We start from the raw sequence: 24363 nt of genomic DNA, 5'->3' as shown, positions 1-24363 counted from the left end.
AATTAATATCTACCCAATTCTATAAACTTAGATATAAAAAAACAATTTGAAAGAAATATATAAAAATCTTAATATATTTTTTAGCTTGTTATTTTGTTGTTTTTTTATGCTTGTTTAAACCAACATAAACGCACAAAAGCTTTAAATGGAAGATTGCAAGAATTACAATTTAAAACCAAAATTTGGACTTGAAAACCTCGAAAGCCATGTCCAAAATTTAACATTACCAATAGATATAACCACAAAATTCAGAATTGAACCCTTTCGAATGAGAGGCAATCCAAAGGAAATATTTTACTATTCAACTGATAAAAATGAAATTGAGAAAAATGATTTTAGCTCATTAGTTTATTATGATTCTCAATTAGACACAGATTATTCTGAAAATATTAATTTATGTACTGATTATAAAAACTTTTCATTGTCTAAATTTAACAATTTTTCTTGCAGATATGATTTATTTTTAGAAAAATTAAAAAAATATGAAAAAGTAACAAAAACCCTTGAAAATGATATCAATTTTATATCTACCAAAAACTGCCTAGCATCGTTAGCTACAATTATTTCTTCTCAAAAGGGTTGTGAATTTAACCTTTGTTATTTTGATGGATCAATCTATTTGTCTCAAGATTTTTGTTGTTATGATCAGAAAATTGTTAATATTTATAAACATAATAAGGATAGCACAAACACTATGTTATCAAAAAATTCAATTTGTGGCTATGTTCTTGAAAAACTTTTAACCACAGAGACATTAAACAATAACAAAGAAGTCAAAAAAAAGCAACAATTAAGCAAAAGAGTGAAATTATAGGAAGAGATTTAGGAAGTTTCAATAATAATAAGCAATTTAATTCACTTGTAAAGTTTGACATGGCAGCTGATGATAAACCTTGGAAGAGCTGTCAAGATAATATTTCCTTTTTAATTAAATCAAGGGTTGACTGCACTTTTATTAAACCTTTTAATAAAAATATTAATAATTTAAAGCATTATGTTGAAATTAAATCTATTTTTGAGTCAAAAAATACATCTTTAGATTTTACAAAACTTGAAATGGAAAAACCCGATTTTCACAGAAAATCCATATTAAAATTTTTAACAATCTATTTTCAATGTCTTTTTGGTGGAATGGAAAAAACGGTTGTAGTGCAAAGGAGCAAAGCATTTAATTTATTTAAAATTAAAGGATTAGATATCAATTTCATTAGAACATTGTTGAATAGTCATATTCACAAATGCTTGAATTGGTTCGGAGTAGTTTGTGAGTGGATATTACGCTCAATTCCCAGAGATAAAACAAAAGCATTCAGATTAAAATATGTTAAAAAACAAAAATGCTTAAGATTGATTGAAATTACTAATCAAGCAGAAATTGAGAGAACCAGAAGCTTATTACTTTTAAAAGAGTTTATCGACCATAGAAAAGGTTTATAAGTGATAAGTAAATAATATAAAAGTTGGATGCATGTCAAAGCACAATGCAGGTATATGTATGTTTCGAACTGTGTTTGAAAAGAAACCGCTCATTTATCTCAGTATTGTATCGGAACAAACTAATCTGATATAATGTTGACACCAATGGTTGTAGGTTAATCAAAGACAGACTATATTTTGTGAGAAGTCTTAAATATTTTGTTTCGGTTTGGTTTGAGCACATTTTAAAGCAAAATTGTTTGGATTGTGTTTGTGTGCGATTCTTATGGCACATGATTTTATTAGGTAATCAAAGAAAGAACCAATTCAAAAGGGACTTGCCACAAATAGTGTTTCAGTTCTTGAAACAGACCGCCCCAAGTTTAATAGAAATATCAATATATAAAGAGTAGGAATTCAACAAGAAATTAAAACTTATTCCTTGATTCCTTTTTTCTTATAATTATTCTTGTCTTCTGCCTCTTTTATATTGTCAAATAGATACTCGATTTGGGGCAATTAGTACTTGTGGCTAAAGCACGATTTGGGCTGAAACCTGTTGAACTGAGACAAAGTGTATTACCTAACAAAGTCATGTGTTAGTGGAATAACACGCGACCTAATTAGCAAAAGCTGTTTGAAAATTGTTTGAACAAATAGTTTTGTTTTTGTGGAATCTGTTTGGTTTGAGTTTGGTGTAGTTTCCGCTGAAATTCAAACAAAACGCGCACAAACAAGTAACAGAAACTAAATCTGGATTTGGTACAAATACAAATACAAATACAAATACAAAATGCAAAATACAAAATACAAATACAAAATACAAAATGCAAAATACAAAATACAAAACACAGAACGCAAAATATAGAACACAAAACACAAAACACAAAACGCAAAATATAAAATTATATAAACCTTTGCAAACCATCCACCATAAAATCCTAAAACCGCTTGGGCAAGAACTGAATCAAAAGCATGTCTCCATAGCCCTCGGGCTTGTCGCAGGGACAATTCACGCTTATTAACACTTCGTCTGACGAGTCGATTAGTTGAATGTTTTCCCCAAAGAATATCTGTTCAAGCCCACCAATCACATCGATATCATAAATCTCCAAAAACGTATTGCCATCATTCAACACAAACAAGTATTTCGAATAAATTGCTGCGTTTGAGCAATTAAATGAAAACTTTATCACATCATGGACTATTGATCCCTCCATGTTTGTTATCACTCCCATTGTCTCATAAACCAACATGATCCTTTTATTTCGTAATGTTAATATCTTCATAGGTTTGTGTTTCTTTTGGTAAAAACTATTATTTGGAATATTTTCAACTGTAGTCTTATCAAAATAATTGAATTTTCTAAATGAATCTTCCAAACATAATATTAATTTTTGCTTTACATTAAGTAGCTCTTTACATTCCCCTGGTATTAAATAACGATCAATTTCTTTTAGTTCTTTTTCTAGCCTTGATTCCTTTTTAATATCATTGATTTTGGCTGTTAAAAACTTCACCATTGAATCCTTTGTAATTTCTGTAATTAAACTTGATATATAAAATAATTTGAAGTTTGTATCTGCATATTCAACGAAAAAATTCTCCACATTATCTGCCAATTTAACAAATCCAGTTAAATTAGAAAGATTACAGTGAGATTTGGAATTATTAGAACGACTGAAATAAAGTTTTTGATTTTTAATTTTTTGATTTGGATTATTTTGACTAAATCCGTGATAATTTATGTCTTTTTTAAGCCTAGCTCTTGAGTAATTATCAACAAAACATGAGATGGAACAATAAATTAAACTATTATTTGATAGGATTAATAAAATGTTGTATTTCTTTTCAATTACAATTTTTTTAACTTTAATGATCTTTGGAAATACCAAGACCCAATTATCAAAGATTCTATTGCTCCTTACATAAATTCCGCTAGATGTTCCAATTAATTTGTATTCAACATCTTTATAGAATAATTTTAGGTAGCAGTGAATGTCTCCTCTAATAGGATTATCTCTTATTTCATTAAATTGTTTTTCATTAATTTCAAAATTTATCAAATCCATTGAATATTTGAAAAATGCATTATCATCATTTTTATTACTAGTAGTGAAATAGTTTTTATAATTATTAATATTGTTTATAAACTTGTTGTCATTCAAGATATTGTCATGTAATATATTAATTCTAAATTTTTCCTTTTCTCTTTTAAGAATGATATTGTTAGATATAATATTTTTAAGAGTTTTACTTAGAGTGTTGTCGAAATTTTTAATTGAAAAAATGTGTTCAGTATTTTTAGCTATATTTTTGATTTTATATTTTTTAATTTCAAAGACTAATTCAGCTAGAGTTTTTTGTTCGTCGTTATTTTGTTCTATATATTTTTCGAATTTCAAATACTCAATTGGAATTGGATTATCGGCTAGTAAGAATTTAAAATTTGATTTGATAAAAGTAGTTATAAGTAGGCAGTTGTCAAATAAGAGGATTAGGTTGAATTTATTTTTTTTAATATTTTTTGATACAAGTTTAATGATCTCTAGATCAGCATTTAATGGAAATTTTATGCTGTCATCGAATTCAAAATTTGAGTGAATTAATCTACTTGAGATTAAATTAGTCTCGTGGTGGGATTTATATTTCTGGACAGCAGTTATGAATTTTTGTAGCATTTTATTACAGTTTATTAGGTCTTTATAAAACTCTGAATTTTCAGGATGAAATTTTTTCAAGTCTCTTAATACAAGAGAAGATTTGATCATGAAATCTAGGGGGAAGTTTAAGATTAGGGACAAGTTTTGTTTTGAGTTGATGTAAGGTTCTTTCCATTTATTAAAATTTTTTAGTAGATCTAGATCAAATAGGTTTTCGTCTTCTTTTAAAGATTCACTAATTTTAAAGATTAGGGAGTAGAGAGAGTTTATTTCGGACCATTTGTTGTAAATTGGGACAGAGATTTCGGACCAAATTGAGAAAAGTTGGAATAACAGGTTGTAGTCTTTTATAAATGGGCGATCTTTGTTCATTAAATGGATTAGAGGGTTTAGCAATTCAGTTTTGTGGTGAGAAAGAATCAGTTGAAAAGAGCCGAAACAGGATTTATAGAAGACTTTATTATCGATTGGGTAAACTAATTTTTGAATTTTGTTGTTGCTGCTGTTGTTTTTATTGTTGTTATTATTATTTGCAAGTTGGTAATTATTGGAGAAGAGAAAGTCATTCTTAAAGGATTCGCCTATATCCATGAGGGATTGCAAACTTTGAACAAATCTTGCTTGAGTTTTAAATAATTCAAAGATTAGGTTTTGGTGAGTGTTTATAATGTTTGGATTAATTTGAGGGATTAGCCAAAATTCTTCCCATTTTTTAGTTTCGCAGTTTGTAAAGTTATTGAGACTAATTGGCAAGAAATCCGGGGAGTGAACACAGAGAGGTGAGTAGCAATTCGGGGTAAATTGTTGAGAATTAAGGTGGTTACAGTTACTTGAATAACATGTGGTTAGTTGTGTTATTACGCCGGATATTTTTTGTGAGAGAGAATTTAAAGAGTTGAGAAAAGTGGGAGAATTGAAAAAGTCTAGATCGAAATCCAAGTCTGTAGGGTGGTTTGAGTTGGAGGTGGTAATTGAGTTTAAAGGTGGTAAAGAAAAGGATATGATATCATTTGAGGTGGGTGAGTAGTTACAGATATTGTTATTTAAAAAAGTGGATAGAATTGAGAGGAAAATAAAGTCAATTTGTTTATTTGGGTATTTGTTGTTAATTAGAAGTTTGATTATCAATTTGAATTGTTTTATAGTTAAATTAATTGAGATGTTTTCATTATTAGTGTTATTGTTATTATTGTTATTGTTATTGTTATTGTTATTGTTATTATTATTATTGTTATTATTGTTATCATTTGACAAGGTATTGTAATTTGAATGATAGAATTGATATAAAATGGAGATGAACCATTTATAAAGAGAAGAGTAAGACCAAATTTCTTTACAAGCTTTCAACATTTTATCGGTTATAAAATGGTGAGTTAGAGAAGATGTCTCTAGCGTTTTAGCAGAATCTATGGAAGGTTTGCTTTCATGGGAGACAAAAGCAGATGGAGAAACAGTAAGAGAGTATCTAGTTGAGTTTGAATCAAAGGTTCTGTCGGTGGAAGTGGAGTAGTTTCTTTCAAAGATCTGGGGGTTGTAGTTGTCGTTGGAATCAAAAGTATCAGCCATTGAGGAGGAGTACTGGCGTTCATAGAGGGTACCAAGGGAGTAGGTGGAGTCGCAGGTAGAGTTTCTGGAAAAGATATGAGCAGAAGAATCTGGATTATGATGAGAAGCAAAGGAATTGGGTGTTTTGAGGGGGCTGTTGGAGGGAGTGGTAAAGGAGGAGCTGATGCTGGGAAAGCTGTTGTGGGAGATAGACTCCAAGTGGCCAGTGAGCTGATTGACAGAGGGATAGACTGGCACAGCAAACAGAGAAACAGAGGCTCTGAGGGAAAACTGAGGCTTGTCGATGTTCTCAGACTTAGAGAAGCCTATGGCAGTGAAGGTGTTGGTGATGTTCACTCTGGAAAGAGACGCAGAGGAAGCAGCGACAACAACAGCAGAAGGGGCATTGAGCGAGGGTGGGAAAGAGAGTTCCATGGGTTTCAAGACATTCCACAAAGGACTGGGCTGAAGAAGCAGAAGAAGAAGAGGAAGAAGCAGCAACAGCAGTAGAAAAAGAAGAAGCAGAGGAAGCAGAGTATTTATAGAGCTATAAATAGCTGTGATCTGCAAAGGAGCTAGTTCCGGCGCTTAGGTTCAGCGCTTAGCTCGGCGCTTAATCGCTGGAGAAGCTCTAGAACTGGACTGGGGGCGTTGTTGGTGTTGTTTCTTCTTCCAATGCTGCTGTTGCCAGATGATGGTGATGATGATGATGCTGTTGCTGTTGCTGTTGCTGCTGCTGCTGCTGCTGCTGCTGCTGCTTCTGTTCCACCTTTGCCATGTCCTTCTCTCGTCCCTCCAGCCAGGCCCTCTTGCTTCTCGACCAGAGATTTGCCAGTCTCGGTTTCAGCGAAATTGATCTCTCTCAGTACCATGATCAAGACTATCCAGCTTCCTCAGATTCTCCAGATGCTTCAAATGCTCCAGCTCCTTCTTCGAGGCCCTCACACGTATCCACCGATGCTGACGATATTGCCATCCAAATCAGCAGCAGGTTCAACCACGACCTAGACGAATATTTGGCTACAAAGGACTCTGATAATGACTTTCCTTTGCCAATTGCTCTTGTCTCAGACAACCAATATGCTACTTTGCACTCTCCTATTCCCCAGCATGGCGACATCTACAGGTGCATCTCAATTGATGATTCCAATTACAACCTGTTCAATATTGCCAATGGCGCCGCTGCTAATAACGATTGTAGTTTAATCGATCGCGACATCTTGATAACTGATAATAACGATAACGATAACGATAACGAAAATGACAATAATAATAACAATGACAATGACATTGACATTGACATTGACATTGACAATAAACAAACAAATACCAAAGCTGGTTTCTTCAAAAATTTGAAAAAAGATACCATCTTGCTCATATTTTTTTTGAATTCTCTCATCTCGGTTATCTGCTCATTACCTTTCCAAATCTATATGCTTGTCCAAATCATAATCTTATCTTCTCAATACCTCAAATCTATCCAAATCAACAATACTCAATCAGGTAACCCTCTATTCATCTCCTACTACACTGCAACAAATTTCCTTAAATCCTCAAACCCTGATTCCTACACTGGAGCCAATTTAAACATATCAATCCCAATAGACATCTTTTTGCCTACTATCATTCTTATTTTCTCAAAATTATACCAAGTATTCCTAACCTTTTTATCAATCTATTCTAAAAACGTAATCCAGATTTTTTTTCTATTAATTTACCTAATCTTACTCTTGATTTTTACTACCTTCTTATACTCTCAAACTGCAAACTCTTTTACCCTCAACCCTAACAACTCCTCTTCATCTTCATTTACAACCTTAAATCTTTGGTCTGATAATATCAATTCCCATGACTTGAACACCTATGACTCAATCTTTAAAATCTTCAGCTATTTACTAATAACCTTTTCAGCTTTAACCGTCTTGGTCCATCTATTCTTTTATTTCTTTTATGCTAAAAGCCTACCAGCCCGAAAATCCTCTTTTTCAATCGCTATACCCTTCAAAATGATCCCCTTATTAAAAACTTTCCAATTTCATAGAGCTTCAATAACTATAAGTTGCTTCACCTCAATGGTCTTCTTATCTCTATTTGTCGACATGTACCAACTAACCCCATCAAGTAAATTTACAATTTTCCTAATTCTTTTATCCCCTCTCTACTTGTTTTTACAAGATATTGTTGTTTCCTATGAATTCTTTATCGGCTCCTTCATCTTTGGCATTCTCTTCAATTTAATATATATTCTCTTTGCTTTTCACCAAATCTTATTAATCTTCAAACTCAGATCAGTCCACCAATACCCAATCAAATTTTTCATTATCAAGGTTTTCTTTCTTTTTTATTTCCTTTTACTATCTCTAAACATCATCATGGTCATAAAAGCCATTTCAAACTTTCACAAAGGTTTAAAACCTTACACCACAAAATCTTATAACACTTTCTTTCATTTTAAATCTTTTAATCAAAATAATAATCAAAATAAATATACAAATAACAATACCAATATTAACATACAATTATCAACCTTTATAAACACAAAAGATCCTGTTCAAAAAAGTTTCTCAATGAAAAATTACCTCACCTCCCAATTCTTCTCAAAGAGCATTTTCTCATCTAACCAAAATTTAATCCCAAAAAATGACAATCAAGAGAAGAAAAACTCTTCTAAATCTTCCAAGTCCTTTAAATCTTTTAAATTTTCAAAACTTTTCTCCTTTTTCTCAATTTTATCCATCGCCATCACCATCACCTTTATCATATTCGAATTCATTTACTGTTACAATTTGAAAGATTTCACCCTCAAAATGGGCCCGGCAATTGATGATGTCTTTTACATTAGTTTTGATAACTTATTAGACATCTTCCTTCAATTCCCAAGAAAGACATTGATTTCAAATCTCTCTCTATTAATATTTGGTGAATTTTACTTAATATTTATATTCGTCTTATATTTCTTAACTTCAAATAACAATTCTTTCAATTCAACTATTCAAATTTTTTTTTCTCTATTACTTCAAGAAAAAAAAAATTCGTATGATCTTAAAAAAGATTTAATCCTCGGCTTTAAAATTCTCATTATCCTAATCTCCGCTTTTCAACTAATTTTCTCAATGTGTCAATACGGTCAAATGAATTTTGTTTATTTTATCTACAATTTTAATAATAATAATTTCAATCCAGGTTTAAAAAATTATATCATCACTCACGGCTTTGTTCTTATTACTTTATCCCTATTGAGATTTATCATTCAAATTTATTTATTTACCTATAAAGAAGAACTGAAAAATTTAGAAAAACTAAATTCAAATCCACAAAATTTAAATAATTTCCATAACAATAATAATAACAATCAGCAAGTAAAAGAAGGAAACAATGGTAATGATGATTATGATGATTATGATGATAATAATGATAATGATGATAATTTTAATATAACTTTGATCGAAGAAAAATACTCACTTAACGTTTTTTATAAAATGTTAATTCTATTCAATGCTTATTTCATAATAGGTTACATTATTAATTTATTAAATAAAATTCAAACTTTATCCAAGCTTGAAATAATATTATCAATTGTTTTAATAATAATTTTAACAATAATCTTTATTGGAATGCTTTTCACTTCAACTTTGCTATTCTCATTTTTTCAAAATAAAAAAACTGAAGCTTATGAAACTAAAATGAAATTTTATTTAATTGAAATCTTTTGGGGATTTTTAGGTTTCATTATATTATCCATAATGTTAGCATATCCAATATTTCAAATCATTCGAATTCGAAAAACAGATTTGTTTAAATTATTTAAAATGAAAACATTTCAATATCTTATAACCTTTTACTATGAAAAACCGGAGCAAATTTATTCAAATCAAAATTTTCAATTATACGGTAATACTTATTTACCACATTCATTCGCATACAATATCGTTAGCGAATATTGCAGATTTTACATCATATTTTATAGTTCCTTGATAATACTCTCATTGGTGGTTATATTATTCACAATTGACCTACTCTTATTTAACGATAAAAGTATTTTTCAAAGAGTTGTGTCGCTTTTCAGAAAACAAAAAGAGAAAAAAATTGGAAAATCGTCGAATAAAAATTTTTATTCACTTCTTAAAAGAAAAAAAATATCAGAATATAAATAATTGAATTATTGAGTTGTTTAATGACTTAAGGAGTTATAAGATGTAAAATGATGTTGTTTTGAAGTTTATTTTAAGTTTTTTTTGAAGGCTATTTTTGAATTTTAAGTTTTTTTAAGTTTCCTGTTTTTTTATAGTATTTAATATTAATTTTAATATAGCTATATATAAATTGAATTAATTGTATATATGTATATTAAGATTAAAAGTAAATTGAGCTTAAAATAAAATGACTAATTAGAAATAAGTTAATAAGTTGATTAATCAATTAAATGTAACCAATTTTATTAGCGATATCTAAAGCATCGTAGTCAGCAGTTAATCTAACATAAGCTTTTTTGGTACCATTTGGACGAATTAAAGTATTGATTTTTAAAGCTTCAACTTCATATAAATCTTTTACAGCAGTTTTAATTTGATTTTTATTGGCTTTTAAATCAACTTGAAAAACTAAAGTGTTAGAATCTTCAATTTTTTTCATGGCAGTTTCAGAGACAATTGGTGCAACAATAATTTTATAAGAGTCTAATCTATTGTAATGTGGAACAGACTTGGAAATACGTTTTGGATTTCTTGATAATTTTAATGTTTTTGGTAAACGGAAAGTGGTTGAAGTTCTAACTTTTAAAATTTTTTTGGAGTTTACACCTTTAGCAACAGCTTTTTTGGCATTAAGAGCCTTAGTAGATTTATCTAAATTAAAAAAAAAAAGAAATAGTTAGTAAAAATTGAAAATCTTTATTAAATACTTAATGTTTGGCCTTTTAGAATCAATGCACATTGAACGTTTAGATTAGATATAATTTTTATTGAAATCTTTTATTGCAAAGTATTATTGCAAAATAAAACCTTATTATAAAACAATTGCAATTGAAAAAGAAGCCCAATATTTTGTGAGATTATAAGAAATTATCTGTATTAATTTTGTGAATAAAAAAATTAAAAACAATTCAATGATATAATTAAAATAAATTTCTTTACACAATCCAATTTTCTAGTCTTTTAGGTTTTTTCTAAAAACTTATAATTGATTTAAAAACCGTGCTTTAATCATATAATTTTTGAGAATAACTAATTTCCAATTTTTAAAAAAAATAATCAAATAAAATAACTGTGCAATATATTAAATATCAATTAGTTTAAAATATTTATAAATCGAAATATAATAACTCGCTTGATTATATTTTTGCAAATACTCCAATTACTTTTACGTTCTTTGATTTTGATGTAATTTAAATATTTAGATATTTTGCTTTCTTTTGTAACAGGTTCAATATTTTCTCTAATTTAAATGGAAATTTTAAATATCATTTTTATTTTTTTGTGATTAGAACTAGAATTTTCATTAAAACTGTTGGAATTATTGAGATGATAATACTAGGAATTATAATGGTAGCCAAACCGATATTCAATGTAGATTCTGAAATGATTAAAATTCGGATTAGTCACATACTAGTTGGAGCCATTTGGTATGATATATTATGTATTTATGTTATTAACTTATATTGAATTATATTACAAGACTGTCTTGATCTGCTCTAGCTCTTCAATGTATCGTTAGTAGTGAGGCAGATTTTGCTGAAATTTGAAGAATTCAAAGTGGAAAAGGTAGACAAAAAGCGGCCGAAAGCGGCGTTTTTCCCTGTTCGCGCGTAGAAGTGTGGTTATGAGCACGTTTATAACGCAAAAAAAACCAAAAATATAAGAGCCCTTATATTTAGCACATGATCAGGGCTTTAAATGGCTAAATATCAGAAGCAGCACAAGAAGCAAAAGCAGTAGAACCATCGTCAGCTTTGTAAAATCTTAGTCAATTTGGCCGATTCAATTTATGAACGTTTTATTGATGCCTCGACAGTCCCATTATAGTATGCAAATTATCTATTAATTTAATTTTGAACAATTATATAAATAATAAATCAGAAAACTCAATAGAACTCAATAAATTAACAAGTAAATAAATAAATTAAACCCATAATAATTCAAACCAAAGCTTCAAACAAGTGTAAACATTTAAATAAAAAAAACAGGAACAAACATAATCTAAATGAGTAAAACAATAAGGTGAAAAAACAGTAATTAGAGATAAAAAAACATGAAGAACAATAAAGAAGAAAATAAAAAATACCTGTGACAATAAAAGAATAATAACATAAAAAAATAAAAAAAACAAGAAAACAAGAAACCAATAAGCAATAAAAAAATTTAAAATGAAAATATAAAAGTTATTGTTTATAATTTTATTTTCTTCAAATAAAAACATTATCTCAATTGAAGAAGTGCATCCAGTAATAAAGATGATGGTCCATTTTCATGTTTGCTTTTATCAAAGACATTCCAAAATCGTAATGTTTCATCTCCTGCCCCTGTAACTATTGTTTGTCCATCTGAACTCATAGCCAAATATAATACTCTATACGTATGTCCAGTCAATGAAGCAATTTGTTGCATAGTAGGATATTTCCAGATAACGATTTGGTGCTTTGCATATCCATGAGTACTAACAATTTCATTAGAATTTTTTGACCACATTAAATTACAAACCTGTGATCCAGTATCAGTATCACTAACTTTATTACCATTTAGTGTATTCCAAACTTTGATTCTTCTATCTGCAGTTCCTCCTCCTGATGCTAATATTCCTCTTTGATGTGGTGACCAAGAAATAGCTTTTACAGCTGCTCTATGTTCACTTATTTTATAGAGTGGTTTTTCACTATTATTGATTCCATCCCAAACCATTAATCTATTATCATTTCCTCCAGATGCTAATTTATTTTCTTCGATATTCCATTTTAGCCCACAAATTTCTTGTTTATGGGCTTCAATTTTTTGAATATAGTGTTCAGGAACTCTAACGTCTCTATGTAAGATTGTTCTATCTCTTGAGCCAGATGTTAAAATGTGTTCGTTCCAAGCCAATGCAGCAGCCCTTGATGTATGGCCAGTCATTGTTCTTGTACATTTACAACTTTTAGCATCCCAGATTGCAACCAAACCATTATTAGATCCAACAGCTAAATGAGAACCAGCTCCGATCCAGCTAATACTAGTAACTTTATTGTTATCGCCTAAATCACATAATTTATTAACTGCACCAGATGATGAGTCCCAAAGATAAACACATGAACCTAAACCAACACCTAGAATATCTTGAGAACCCCAATCGACTAAATTGAGATAAAAATCATCAGCTAATTCAGGTGCATCTAAAACTCTATAAGGAACCTTTGAGATTGATCGTGGTTTCTTTTGAGGAGATAATAATAACCTTTGAGTATCAGATCTAATTGGAGATAAAGAATAAAATTCAGAAAGATTATTCTTTTTTTGGTTGAATTTTGAGGGAGAAGATTGATAAGTGAATAAATTACCATTTGATCTACTTTGATTTGATCGAATTGAATTATAAGAAGTAATATTATTTGAAGAAATAAAGGAGTTATTAGTGAAAGAGTTATTTGTGTTAAAAGAATTAAAATTGTTATGATTATGGTTATGGTTGTGACTATGATTATTAAAATTGTTTATGTTATTATTAATATCATAATTGTTAAGATCGTAGTTATTTGAAATTGACATTGAATTATTTGAAAATGAATTTGAGTGGATTAAATTTGAGGAGTGAGGAGGAGATCTTTGCACTACTATGATGTTGTTATTATCATTGTTAAGGCTATTATAGTTATTTATGAAAGAATTGTTATTAATAACTGAGTTATTTATAGGATTGTTTAGTAATAGATTATCATTGTTGTTGATATTATTATTATTCGATATGTTATTATTTGAATTATTGAAAATGTTTAGAGAGGAGGATAATTCAGTTGAAGAAGGTCTCTTTTTAAGATTTTTGAAGAATTTTTTTGTTGATTTAATTGGAGCAGTTGCTTGAGGGACATTATCACCGAATAATTCAGCTTTTAATACGGTTGAGAAGGTTATATTGGCTTCTTCTTCTCTTCTTAGGTCCATATCATTTTCAGAGTTTCGTATACTGATTGAAGATGGAGAGGATAAACTGTTGTTGATATTTTGTATATTATTTATGTTTTGGTTTTGATTTTGATTTGTGTTGTTATTATTGTTATCATTTATTATTGAGAAGTCAAAGTTATTAGTCTGATTATTATTGTTATTATTATTATTATTGTTGTTGTTGTTATTATTATTATTATTATTGTTATTATTATTATTATTATTATTATTATTATTATTATTATTGGACAAAAATGAGTTATTAATTGAAGTGTTTGATATTGAAGATATTAGAAGATTATCATCAATGTTATTTATCGAGTAAGCAGCTTGCAAATCTATTCCTATTCTATTTGGGATTAACCTATCGCTGTATATAGTTTTATTTTTAAGTTTGTTTTTATTTTTATTTTTATTATTAAATCTTGAAGACATCATTTTCTTAGTATTTGATATTGAAGAATCATTTATAGTATTAAGATTATTAATATCATTTATACGATTTGTATCTATAGATTTATTAGATTTGTCAGATTTATTGCTTTTATTGTGATGGTTAGTTTGATTGGATCGATTGCTGTTTACATTTTCAGTAATTTTATAATTGTTAATTGGCGATAATTGTGAGGGAGTTTTAGGAGGTGATTTTGAGACAGAGTTGAATATTGAATTTGGATTAGCATTAAAACGCAACTTTAAATTTGTAGGAGAGGATGGCGAGGATGAAGGTGAAGAGGAAGAAGACGAGGAAGGCGAGGGTGAGGGTGAAGGTGAGGAGGAGAGTAGAGTAGAAGATATATTGATTTGATTTTTCAAAGAAGGAGACTTGAGATGAGAGTAGGATGATTTTGTGGATGGAGTTGGGGATGAGATGCTCTTGGGGGAATTTCTTGCATCAAGTAGTCTTTTATGAACTTCCATTTTAGATAAGAGAAGAAACGAGAGGTGAAGAGGATCGTAGAGTATATGAGAGGCTATTGTATATTGAAGAAAGAGTAGAAAATAATGAAGAAGCTGTTTTTTTTAGTATTGAGACAGGATAAAGCGAAGTATATGAAAGAAGAGTTTTAGTCTTTCCTAATTGGAATAATTTTGTCTTCTTTTATGATTTGAAACCAAATTGAAACAGAAAAGAACAATAGAAAAGAAAAAACCACAGGGCAAGAAAAGTGGCGAGAAAATCAGCAGATGATAAATAACATGAAGCGGAAACAAGCTCCAAGGCACCAAAGCAAAACAAATAGCCAACAATCCAGACAAACAATGAACAGTAAACAGAAGAGCAGAATTCGGTTTCTCCCCAGCACTGCTCTGTTTCTGATTATATCGTTCTTCTGCAAAGGGAAACCTTCGCAAAGGAAAGCGGTTCCAAAGCGCAAACAGCTTACGCCCGTTTAGTCAGACGGGCTCTGCGGTTTCCCGTTTGAGCAAAACGCGTTGTCGTCTCGAAAACACACGCGTCAGTCAGGTGTAGGCACACGTGCAGCACGTGCATATAGACCCTTTGGAAGAGGGCTCTCTTCAGGGGGTCTGTATCCACACCCTCGGATTGAGCGTCTATTTCGGTCCCTGGTTCTGTGTATAAACATCCATTCGCTAATTAGCATCAATCACTATCATCACCATCATCATCACCATCACAATCGTTTATCTAAATTGAATTGCGGCGCTGATTGATGGGTCTCTCGTTCTTTACATGTTTTCCGGTTGCCCCTGGTATCTTGGGGAATTTGCCATGGTCCTGAAGCTCCTTCAACTTGCTTACTGTGTAGTCCATTCCCACTTGATAGATCTTGTCAAAGTTTCCGAATTCTAATGTGCCAAAGTCGTCGATTGGTGGTCTCAAGTAGATCACCCCCGGTGTTCTTTTTGCCCTCTCCAAAGCATTCACTGACGCAACATACGCTAATCTCATTTGAATCTCTGCCATGTTGGGCACATTGGGCTGCTTCGAAAAGGGATTGAACCTATTGAAAAATGCCCATGTACCAGATAACGAATCTCCATATGACATTGGTGTTCTATCATCTATTGACCCAACATCAACTGCTAATATTATGCTTGCCCCATGGTTTTTCATCTCCATCACTGGCAAATTATCAACATACCCACCATCCAATAACATGCATCCATTGTCAATCAACGGAGGAACCATTCCTGCTAATGACATCGATGCTCTGATATATCTCCATGAATATCCACTGGAATGAATCTCCATCTCAGAATTCGTTATATTTGTCGAATTGCAAAAGTACTGTAACCAAAAATCTTCAATTCGGCTTTGCCCAAATGCTTTCCAAATTCCTCTATTAAATTCATGTCCTGTTGTATATGAAGTTATTGGATACGTTAAATCAGTAATCATTCTCCAAATACTCGACATTCTTCCACTAAACTTCTTGGTTTTTGCAAATATGGACAAAAATTCGTAATCTCTCGAATATAATCCTCCAACAAATGATCCAATCGATGTTCCTCCAATTATATCAATCGGGATTCCATTATCTTCTAGAGCCTTAATCACACCAACATGTGCAATTCCTCTCGCTCCCCCTCCTCCTAATACCAACCCAACTGCTTGTCCTGACAATATTCTTGCTAACCTTAGAAAATCATTCTTATATGATTGCGAACTTTGATAAAATGGTATCGATCGAAGTTTACTATATTTCAAAAAGATATCGTTTCTTATTGTTTGAACCTTTGATCTTAAATTTGCCACTATTAATGAATTCATCAAAATTGATCCATACGATTCCAACGAACTTTCATCAACCATAAAACCTTTAGAATCACCAGAATGGATAAAGTCCAGTTGAATATGATGATGTGATGAAACCCATAATCTAGGTTTCAACCATTTATTAGTCAATCCCGGTGGCACATATCGGTGTGGATGCAATAATATTAACTCAATTCTCGCTGATGTTCTCATCTTAAGCAATAATCTTTCATAATCACCAATATCTGGATATGATAGCGCATCTGCCAATAATAATATGCAATCCCCCTGCGATATACATGTCTTGGTCCATGATGAATTTACTGGAGTATTCGCAATATATAACACAATTTGATATCGTTCCTCGATATCCTCAAAATATCCACTTTGTTTTAATTTCGACAATCTATCAAATGCATGTCTTCCCAAATGATTTAATGTAGCTGTTTGATCTAAAACCATTACTGTTTTTTCAATACTTTTAAATGCATTGGCCAATTTTTCTCCAAATTCAGCTACTGGTAACCCATTTGTAATTGGTAAAATTGTCAATGTTTTATAGTTATAAAAATTGGTCTTTTCATATTTAGAATTCACAAAAAATGATGAATAGCTAATATCATTGCTCTTTTTCAGTACTCTTTCTGCAACTAATCTAGAAATTTTAATTGTAATCGATGGATCCTTTAATGCTAAATATTCAAATAATGTTCTTGGAATACTTGCAGTCTCAGAATCTCGAACTGCTACAAGTGTTGAGGGTCTCTTTGCAGCTGTGAGAACCTCAACCTCACCCAATGATGAACCTTGTCCATATTCATCAACTTCTTTAGTTTCTCCGTCTTCTGTTTGAACATATGATCTAAATCTACCATTCAATACAATATGAATACTATCTGCCTCTTCATTTTGAATGTAAAGATTATGATTTGATGGTGTTTGAATCCATTCTACTGCAAAATCCATTAATAAGATTAAAGGATTTTGTTGCTGAATGGTTTCACATAATTTTCTAGCTAATGATAAATATATCATGAAATACTTTTCACATAGTTTTTCAATTGAATTCTTTGAAAGATAACCAAGATAAACATCAGTTTTGGCCTTCATTGTAACAAAACTTTTGTAACCAACAACTGATGATAAATAACCTCCAATTCCTCCAGGTTTTATTGTATATAAAAAATAATCAGAACCATTAGAATTATCCTTATAGCTAACATCTAAAAATCCATCAATTAAATAATATAATCCATTACTTTGAGAATTTTGATTTATAATAGTACTATCCTCTTTGAAAAAAATTATTTCAATATCATCAGCAAATTCTTTTTTAGCGTTATCATAATCATAAGAAATAGGATGATCAGAATTTTCTTCTTCATCATAAATACTTGATAACGTATTTCCATTTAAAGTTGAGAAGTTATGAGAGTTAAAATTATTTTTTTGATTAAATCTTTTTACCATGCTTAAGGTTAAAGGAGTTGGAGTTGTAGAAAAACTTAGAAAATTTTTAGTAGGAGAATAGTTATTATCACTTAAAATTGAAGTACTAGATGAGGTTTTATTTAATGGAGGTTTTAAATTTTCTCTTGAAATACCTAGAATTTTAAAAATATTTTCAATTAATGCAATCCTTAAAGATGTTTCTTCGGTTTCTTCTTCAGCACTAAAAGTTCTCATTCTAATTTCTTCCCTTGTTGGAGATGAAACAATTCGATATGGGAATTCTTTTCTTGATAATGGGACATTTGATAATAAATCACCGGGATTGAATTGATTTTTAGAATCAAGAATGACATGCCTTGATCTGCCATTTAAAGTTGGTTTTAACTTAATATCGGATCTACTAATTTTATAATTTTTTTTATTTTTATAAGATGGAGAGATGATAGTGTAATTATTTTGAAAAGCCGAATCAATTGTATTTATGCTAGATCTGGATCTTGATTTTTCTAAACTTGCAAAAAAGTATGGAGTAGTTATTGGATCTTTGAATTGATAAGTAAAAGGATTTGAGAAAGAAGAGCTATCATTTTCAGCGGTATATTTTTCATTTGAGATTGTTGAAGTTATTGAAGCATTTGTTGAGGGCAAAATGGGGAAATAAGAATCAATGTTGTTGATATTATTTTGATTATTTTGATTATTTTGATTATTTTGATTATTTTGATTATTTTGATTTAAATTAATTTTGTTTTGATTTTTAATTGACTTTATATAATAAGAAGGTAATTCAAAGGTTGTGTTTTCATTTAGTTTAATTTCTGTTTCAACTAATTGATTTGTTAAGCCTAAATAAGAATGAGCAGCTTGAAAAGTGACTCTACCTAATCTTGTCAAAATCATTTGAACTATATGAGAAGCGGATCTTGGGTACTTTCTGATTAATCTTCTAAATGAGTCGGCCGGTATTATTGCAATTGTGACATCAGTTGAAGCCTTTGCTATAATGTTTGGTAGGATTAAGTTTTGCTGGTTATTTTGAAATTGATTTGGATTAATCGAGTCATTATTTGAATTGTTTAGTTGATTTAGGTTGTTTGATTGATTCAATTGAAAATTGGACGATTTTGATATGAAGTCATTATTATCACCGGTAAATAGGGATAAAACCGAGATTAAAGAAGATAATGGAGCACCGCTTTTGACATTATTTAGTAATTGGTATTTTTGATTGTTTAGAACATAGGAGTCATCATTTGTGTTATAGTTGTTATCAAAATTGTGATTTTTGTTATTATCTGGATCAAAGTTGTCCCGAAGGCCGTCAAAAGAATTGGGGTCATTGTCATCATTGCTGCTAATACTATTGTCATTATTAATATTGTTGTTGTTGTTATTGTTATTATCAACTTTTGAAAAAACTTGAATCGTGCCTTCGACTACAATTGAGAAGCCAATTGAATTGTCTAAGAATAAAACTTCATTTTGATCCAATTTTTGAGTTCTCATTGATTTGGTTAATTCATGAAAAACAGGTTTTTCCAAATAACCAAAGATTTTTATAGCATAGAGGAATTCATCCAAGTAAGAAGAAAATTGAGAATTTTTCTCTTCAAATAAATCCTTTGGATTGAATAAGATAGCATCAAGATTTTTGTTTTTGTTTTTGTTTTTATTTCTATAATCCTTTTTGAATTTTTCTTGATTTTGATTGTTATCAAAAGAATCTGAACCCAAATCAATATCCGAATTGAATTTGGAGTACGCAGTTAGATACTTGTATCTAACAACCGAGTAAACTAGGGCGGCAAAAAAGAACAAGAAAATTAAAAGATAGGTAAAGGGCAAGGTTATGCTGACATTTCTGGACAACATAGAGAGAACAAAGGATGGAATGTAGTAGAAGAGAATTCTAAAAACCAACTTGATCAACCAAAAAACTCCATAAAAGACATCGAAAGACAGTGGGGCAGAGGTTGTGTTTGCTGGAAAAGACAGGTCAGAGTCCGGAGACATACCAGATGCAAAGGAGGAAGTAGAAGTGTCGGCATCCATGACTGGTCAGACATTTGAGTAATTGAGATGGAAGAGAAGAAGAAAGAAGAAGCAGAGGAAGCAGAGGAAGCAGAGGAAGCAGAAAGGACTCTGTTTGCTGATCAGAGCCGACCCATAGCGGTGGTTATGCTTTGCTTTTGCATGTGATTGTTTCGAGCTAATGTCGTCTTTTGGAGCATGTGAAGAGTAGAGTTAAGAGTATATAGAGTAGAGTAAAGAGTAAAAACCTGAGTAGAGTAAAGAGTAGGGAGGAAAGAGTAAGGAAAAGACTGGAAGAAATAGTAAAAAGAAAAATAGTCTAAGATGAACCCAAATAAAAAGAACTGAAATGAATAGAGTACAGAGATGTGGATCCTTCAGCTTCTGTCTGAAATGTTTCTCCTGAGATATATAAGGCCAAGAACAAGCATTGAGACGATGAGCATCACTGCGAAAGTCCAGTCAAAAACCTCTCTGTAGCAATCTTTGCCAGCAAGACACACTTTGGTGATTGAGTAGCTGTTGCTGTTATTGCTGTGACTATCGTACACTCTGCCAAAGTATTTCGAGATGACAGTCAAGGAAACCAACACTCCCATGTTCTCCAACGACCACATGGTGCTCAAGTATTTGACCCCAAAGAACTCAGCTATGATTGATGGGTACACCCCAAAGGCAAAACCAAAGGCAAAGCCATTTATAGACGATATAATAACCAAATTAGAAAATGATATGGGCAAGATCACAATAAACAACTGTGCTAGACATTGAAAGATCGTGCCCAAATATAGACTCCATAGCCTTTGAAATTTTAGTTTATTTTTCAAAAAATCAGAAAACAAACCTGTCAAAACTCTGCCACAACAGTTTGCTATGGCAAATATTGATATATTAATTGCCTTTAAATTTGATAGTGAGTAACTGAAGTGTTTGGATTTCGACACCAAGATTGGATATTGTGCGTTAATAATGAATCCGACATTAAATATGAAGTTTTGACCAAATGATAAGACAATTCCAATAATAACCAAATGAATCCAAAACCATTTAGACAAAACAAATTTCATTACAGTTTCCTCATTATCATTATCATTATCATTATCATTATCATTATTATCATTATTATCATTATTAATATTATTAATATTATTATTAATATTTTTATTGTTAATAATACCAATACTGTATCTACTATTTCTATTTTCACGTTCGGTATCATTATCAATTGAAGAATAATTTTGATAAGTTGAAAATGAGTTAATAGTCTCAGCGTCAAATTCATTCATTAATTCCCTTTCATGATCAATTTTGTTATCAATTGAGCTGTCAATTTTATTTTTGTAATAATTATTAGTAGTATTGGTATTATTAGATGAGAGCAAACTTGTTGATGAATTTATAATATTAGGATTGCTAATACTATCAGCGCTAATTTTAGCATCATTTTTAACATGTTTCAAGAAAAAAATACTTGAGAATAACATTAAGAAACATGAAATGGCTAAAAATTTAAGAAAATTTTCAATATCATAATGAAATAATTTTTGGAATAATACTGAAAAAATCAAACTTGATAAAGCCAAAAAACCCAAGGGAAATGACTGAGCTGTTGATTTATTTTTAGGAAAATTTAAAACTGTCAACTTCAATGCACAATTCAATCCGAATTGTGCTCCACAACCAACTAAGTATATAGCCAAATTCAATAAATTAAAATAACTTAAACTATTTCTAAAACAAATAAACAATATACTGTATCCGATGAAAATGATTACGGATCCTAAAAGCAACGATAATTCGGATCCAATGTTATCTAAGATGTACGAACCAAGAAACCCACCAACAATACCACCGATTGATAGACCAGAGGCCAATTTAGATGTTTGCTCAGCAGTGAGTGAGCAGTTTATCGACAACCCAGTAGAGTATAAAGAATAGGCGTATATTGTTCCAGTGCAAACGGACGAGATTACGGCGAAGATGAGAGAAACAAACCTGTTTGGTTTTGGAAAATGATTGTCAAGTCTGCCTGTAATAATTGAGCCCATTTTCAGCTTGATATGGATAGAGTTGTAAGAAAAAGAAAAGGAAAAAGGTGTATACCCTTTATATTTATATAATTGATCTCGCCTCTTATCCAGAGAAAGGCTCGAGGGATTTAATCAGTTGAAGATAAAGAAAAAAGAGCTAAAGTTTAGCAGGTAAGGTTAAAAGAGAACGAGTGAAGTCCACACTTTGAAAGAATCCTTTCGTGTGGAGTTTTTCGAAGAAAATTAATCATCCATTTTCAATATTATTAATTTGCTAATTTGTTGCCTTATTATCTTGTTAACATATTGCCTTCGTATTGGGGATACTAGCACAAGACATAATTATCTACTGTTGTTTATTATTGTTTATTATTGTTTATTATTGTTTATTATTGTTTATTATTGTTTATAGTTTATTTTTACTTTTACTTTTACTTTTATTGTTAATTATAGTTGAGGTGGTAATGAAGACGCTTGTTGGTTCATCATTTTTTTTGGTAAATAGATCATTTAATGGATCATTTAATAGAGCTGTTTTAGCTTCTAGTTTCACTAATAGATCATTTTCATCAAGTTCGAAATTATTTGGAATATCAGAGATCAAGACATTAAGCGAGTTAAATAATAAGTTAAAGGAGAATAAAGAAAATTTGACAATTGTTGACTTTTTTGCTAAGTGGTGCTCGCCATGCAAAGCCATTTCACCAGTGTTAGAAAAATTTTCTGAAAATTATAAAAATGATAAAGTGTCGTTTTATAAGGTTGACGTTGATGATTCGCAAGATTTAGCTTTCGAATTTGGGGTGACAGCCATGCCAACATTTGTTTTATTCAAGAACAGTAAGCCTATTGGAAAGATTACAGGAGCTAATCCCAGTATGGTTAAATCAGCTATTGAGAAATATAAATGAATAAATGCATGAAAAAGAGGAGAGTTTTTTCAAAAAAAATCAATAATTGTAAATAGATAGATACGTATTATAATAATCAATGAAATCGGAAGTAAATGGTATATTTCGTAATGTAGTGATTGTAACAGAAAAGTAAAAGTGATGAAATAATATAGAGTAAAGTATAAGTATAAAATGAGAAATAATGAAGAGTGATGAAGAATATATAAAATGAAAAAATGTATAAAATGAGAGGTGTATAAAATATAAAATATAAAATATAAAAAGAGTATGAGATATAAGATATAAGATATAAGATAGCCATTAATGTGAAAGTTGGATTGAGTGATTAGCAAGATAATAGAAAGATAATAGAAAAAGAATAAGATTGGAATAGTATAGTGTAGATATATATATATATATAAAGATAAGGGATAAGGGATAAGTGAATCAATTTTGATCAAATAAGAGAACATTTTTGAAAAAGGAATTGTTATTATTGATGAAAAATGTATCCAAGTTTTTGATTTCATTTTCGACCAAGTTATTGTTTAGAAAGCCATATTTTTCCCAGTCGATTGTGGGAGATTTTATTACAGTGTCAGAGATGTTTATATTGTTATTGTTATTGAGATTTGATAAATTAAGACTATTAAGTAGGTTATTTAGAATATAAGTGTTGTTATTGGTATTGTTACTGGAGTTATTCTTAAGTAGTAGTAATTTTTTTTTCAATAACGATAGTTGATGAATTCTTTGAGATATTTTGAGTTTCTGATTATATAGTAGAGATAACGTTGAAGTGAGAGAGATATAGTCAGGGTTAGTTTCCAAATTATCGTAGTAATTTTCTATATTAGTGTTTTCTTCTTTAGAAGGGATAGAGTTAGAAGTGTTGGTGTTGGTGTTGGAAGTATTGGTGTTGGTAGGAGAAGGATAAGGAGAGTGAGTGTGAACAGGGTGAGGATTAGAAGTTTGATTTGAAGATGAAGTGGAGTTATTAGAGTTGTTAGGGATGTTAGAGTTATTGATGTTATTATGGTAATTATAATTTGAAGAGAGGTATTTTGGAGAGTTTAAGATTGAGGTATCAATTGGGGAAGAAGTGTTATTATCGGTTAGTAAGTCATTCGAATCCTGAGATATTTGAGATATGTGAGATATGTGGGAAATATTTGACAAGTTTGATATATTTGATATATTTGAGATATTGGTTAAATCGGTGTCATTAGATATATGGCTATTTGTAGAATGGTTTAATTTTCTTGATTTACTAATTTGAGGAATATTGTCAGTGTCTATATCATTGTGGTATCTTTTCGCTGGTAAAGAGGATTTGGTGTGAATATTTGCCATTTTGAAGTAAGCGCTGAAAGAGAAAAGAGGATTGTTTGGTGTAGACAATTGAGATGAGAGGTTATATATATATATATAAATTTGAATAAAGAGATCTAATAGAGGTAATTCTAAATCTAATAGTAAGAT

The 24363-nt window shown here is 30.4% G+C and overlaps 10 protein-coding genes across 10 annotated transcripts; 4 read left to right on the top strand and 6 right to left on the bottom strand.

Annotated features, from left to right (window-relative positions):
* Positions 1-185: 185 nt before the first annotated feature.
* Positions 186-1258, top strand: ASCRUDRAFT_140174 (uncharacterized protein). The gene has a single exon (XM_020189161.1). The coding sequence runs from the start codon at positions 269-271 to the stop codon at positions 812-814; it is 546 nt and encodes a 181-aa protein (XP_020048336.1). The 5' UTR covers positions 186-268; the 3' UTR covers positions 815-1258.
* ASCRUDRAFT_7472 (uncharacterized protein) lies at positions 874-1437 on the top strand (the record flags this gene model as incomplete). Its single annotated transcript, XM_020192795.1, has 1 exon — positions 874-1437. One exon carries the CDS (start codon positions 874-876, stop codon positions 1435-1437), a length of 564 nt encoding a protein of 187 aa, XP_020048335.1.
* Positions 1438-2177: 740 nt separating this feature from the next.
* Positions 2178-6337, bottom strand: ASCRUDRAFT_75251 (uncharacterized protein). The gene has a single exon (XM_020192987.1). It carries the CDS (start codon positions 6057-6059, stop codon positions 2358-2360), a length of 3702 nt encoding a protein of 1233 aa, XP_020048334.1. The 5' UTR covers positions 6060-6337; the 3' UTR covers positions 2178-2357.
* ASCRUDRAFT_75250 (uncharacterized protein) lies at positions 6333-9113 on the top strand (the record flags this gene model as incomplete). Its single annotated transcript, XM_020192986.1, has 1 exon — positions 6333-9113. A coding segment is annotated over exon 1 (2264 nt), but the record flags the coding sequence as incomplete, so codon positions are not given.
* Positions 9114-9866: 753 nt separating this feature from the next.
* RPL25 (60S ribosomal protein uL23) lies at positions 9867-11333 on the bottom strand. Its single transcript, XM_020192985.1, has 2 exons — positions 11229-11333; positions 9867-10468 (listed from the first exon to the last, which is right to left on the bottom strand). The coding sequence occupies exons 1-2, from the start codon at positions 11239-11241 to the stop codon at positions 10044-10046; spliced, it is 438 nt and encodes a 145-aa protein (XP_020048332.1). The 5' UTR covers positions 11242-11333; the 3' UTR covers positions 9867-10043.
* A 260-nt stretch (positions 11334-11593) lies between these two features.
* Positions 11594-14195, bottom strand: CDH1 (Cdh1p). The gene is made up of 3 exons (XM_020191050.1): positions 14004-14195; positions 13356-13772; positions 11594-13160 (listed from the first exon to the last, which is right to left on the bottom strand). The coding sequence occupies exons 1-3, from the start codon at positions 14189-14191 to the stop codon at positions 12038-12040; spliced, it is 1728 nt and encodes a 575-aa protein (XP_020048331.1). The 5' UTR covers positions 14192-14195; the 3' UTR covers positions 11594-12037.
* Positions 14196-15404: 1209 nt separating this feature from the next.
* Positions 15405-19799, bottom strand: NTE1 (lysophospholipase; the record flags this gene model as incomplete). Its single annotated transcript, XM_020194484.1, has 2 exons — positions 15405-18324; positions 18694-19799. 2 exons carry the CDS (start codon positions 19797-19799, stop codon positions 15405-15407), a joined length of 4026 nt encoding a protein of 1341 aa, XP_020048330.1.
* A 536-nt stretch (positions 19800-20335) lies between these two features.
* ASCRUDRAFT_33488 (MFS general substrate transporter) lies at positions 20336-22006 on the bottom strand (the record flags this gene model as incomplete). Its single annotated transcript, XM_020190434.1, has 3 exons — positions 20336-21034; positions 21136-21155; positions 21343-22006. 3 exons carry the CDS (start codon positions 22004-22006, stop codon positions 20336-20338), a joined length of 1383 nt encoding a protein of 460 aa, XP_020048329.1.
* Positions 22007-22452: 446 nt separating this feature from the next.
* ASCRUDRAFT_33304 (thioredoxin family protein) lies at positions 22453-22899 on the top strand (the record flags this gene model as incomplete). Its single annotated transcript, XM_020190415.1, has 1 exon — positions 22453-22899. The coding sequence occupies one exon, from the start codon at positions 22453-22455 to the stop codon at positions 22897-22899; it is 447 nt and encodes a 148-aa protein (XP_020048328.1).
* A 429-nt stretch (positions 22900-23328) lies between these two features.
* Positions 23329-24234, bottom strand: ASCRUDRAFT_69720 (uncharacterized protein; the record flags this gene model as incomplete). Its single annotated transcript, XM_020191702.1, has 1 exon — positions 23329-24234. One exon carries the CDS (start codon positions 24232-24234, stop codon positions 23329-23331), a length of 906 nt encoding a protein of 301 aa, XP_020048327.1.
* Between the last annotated feature and the right edge of the window lie 129 nt (positions 24235-24363).

The sequence above is a fragment of the Ascoidea rubescens genome (genome assembly GCF_001661345.1).
Source record: "Ascoidea rubescens DSM 1968 unplaced genomic scaffold ASCRUscaffold_4, whole genome shotgun sequence".
NCBI classification, from domain to species: Eukaryota; Fungi; Ascomycota; class Saccharomycetes; order Ascoideales; family Ascoideaceae; genus Ascoidea; species Ascoidea rubescens.
Note: the sequence above shows the minus strand (reverse complement) of the source record. Positions and strands in the feature narration are given on the sequence as shown.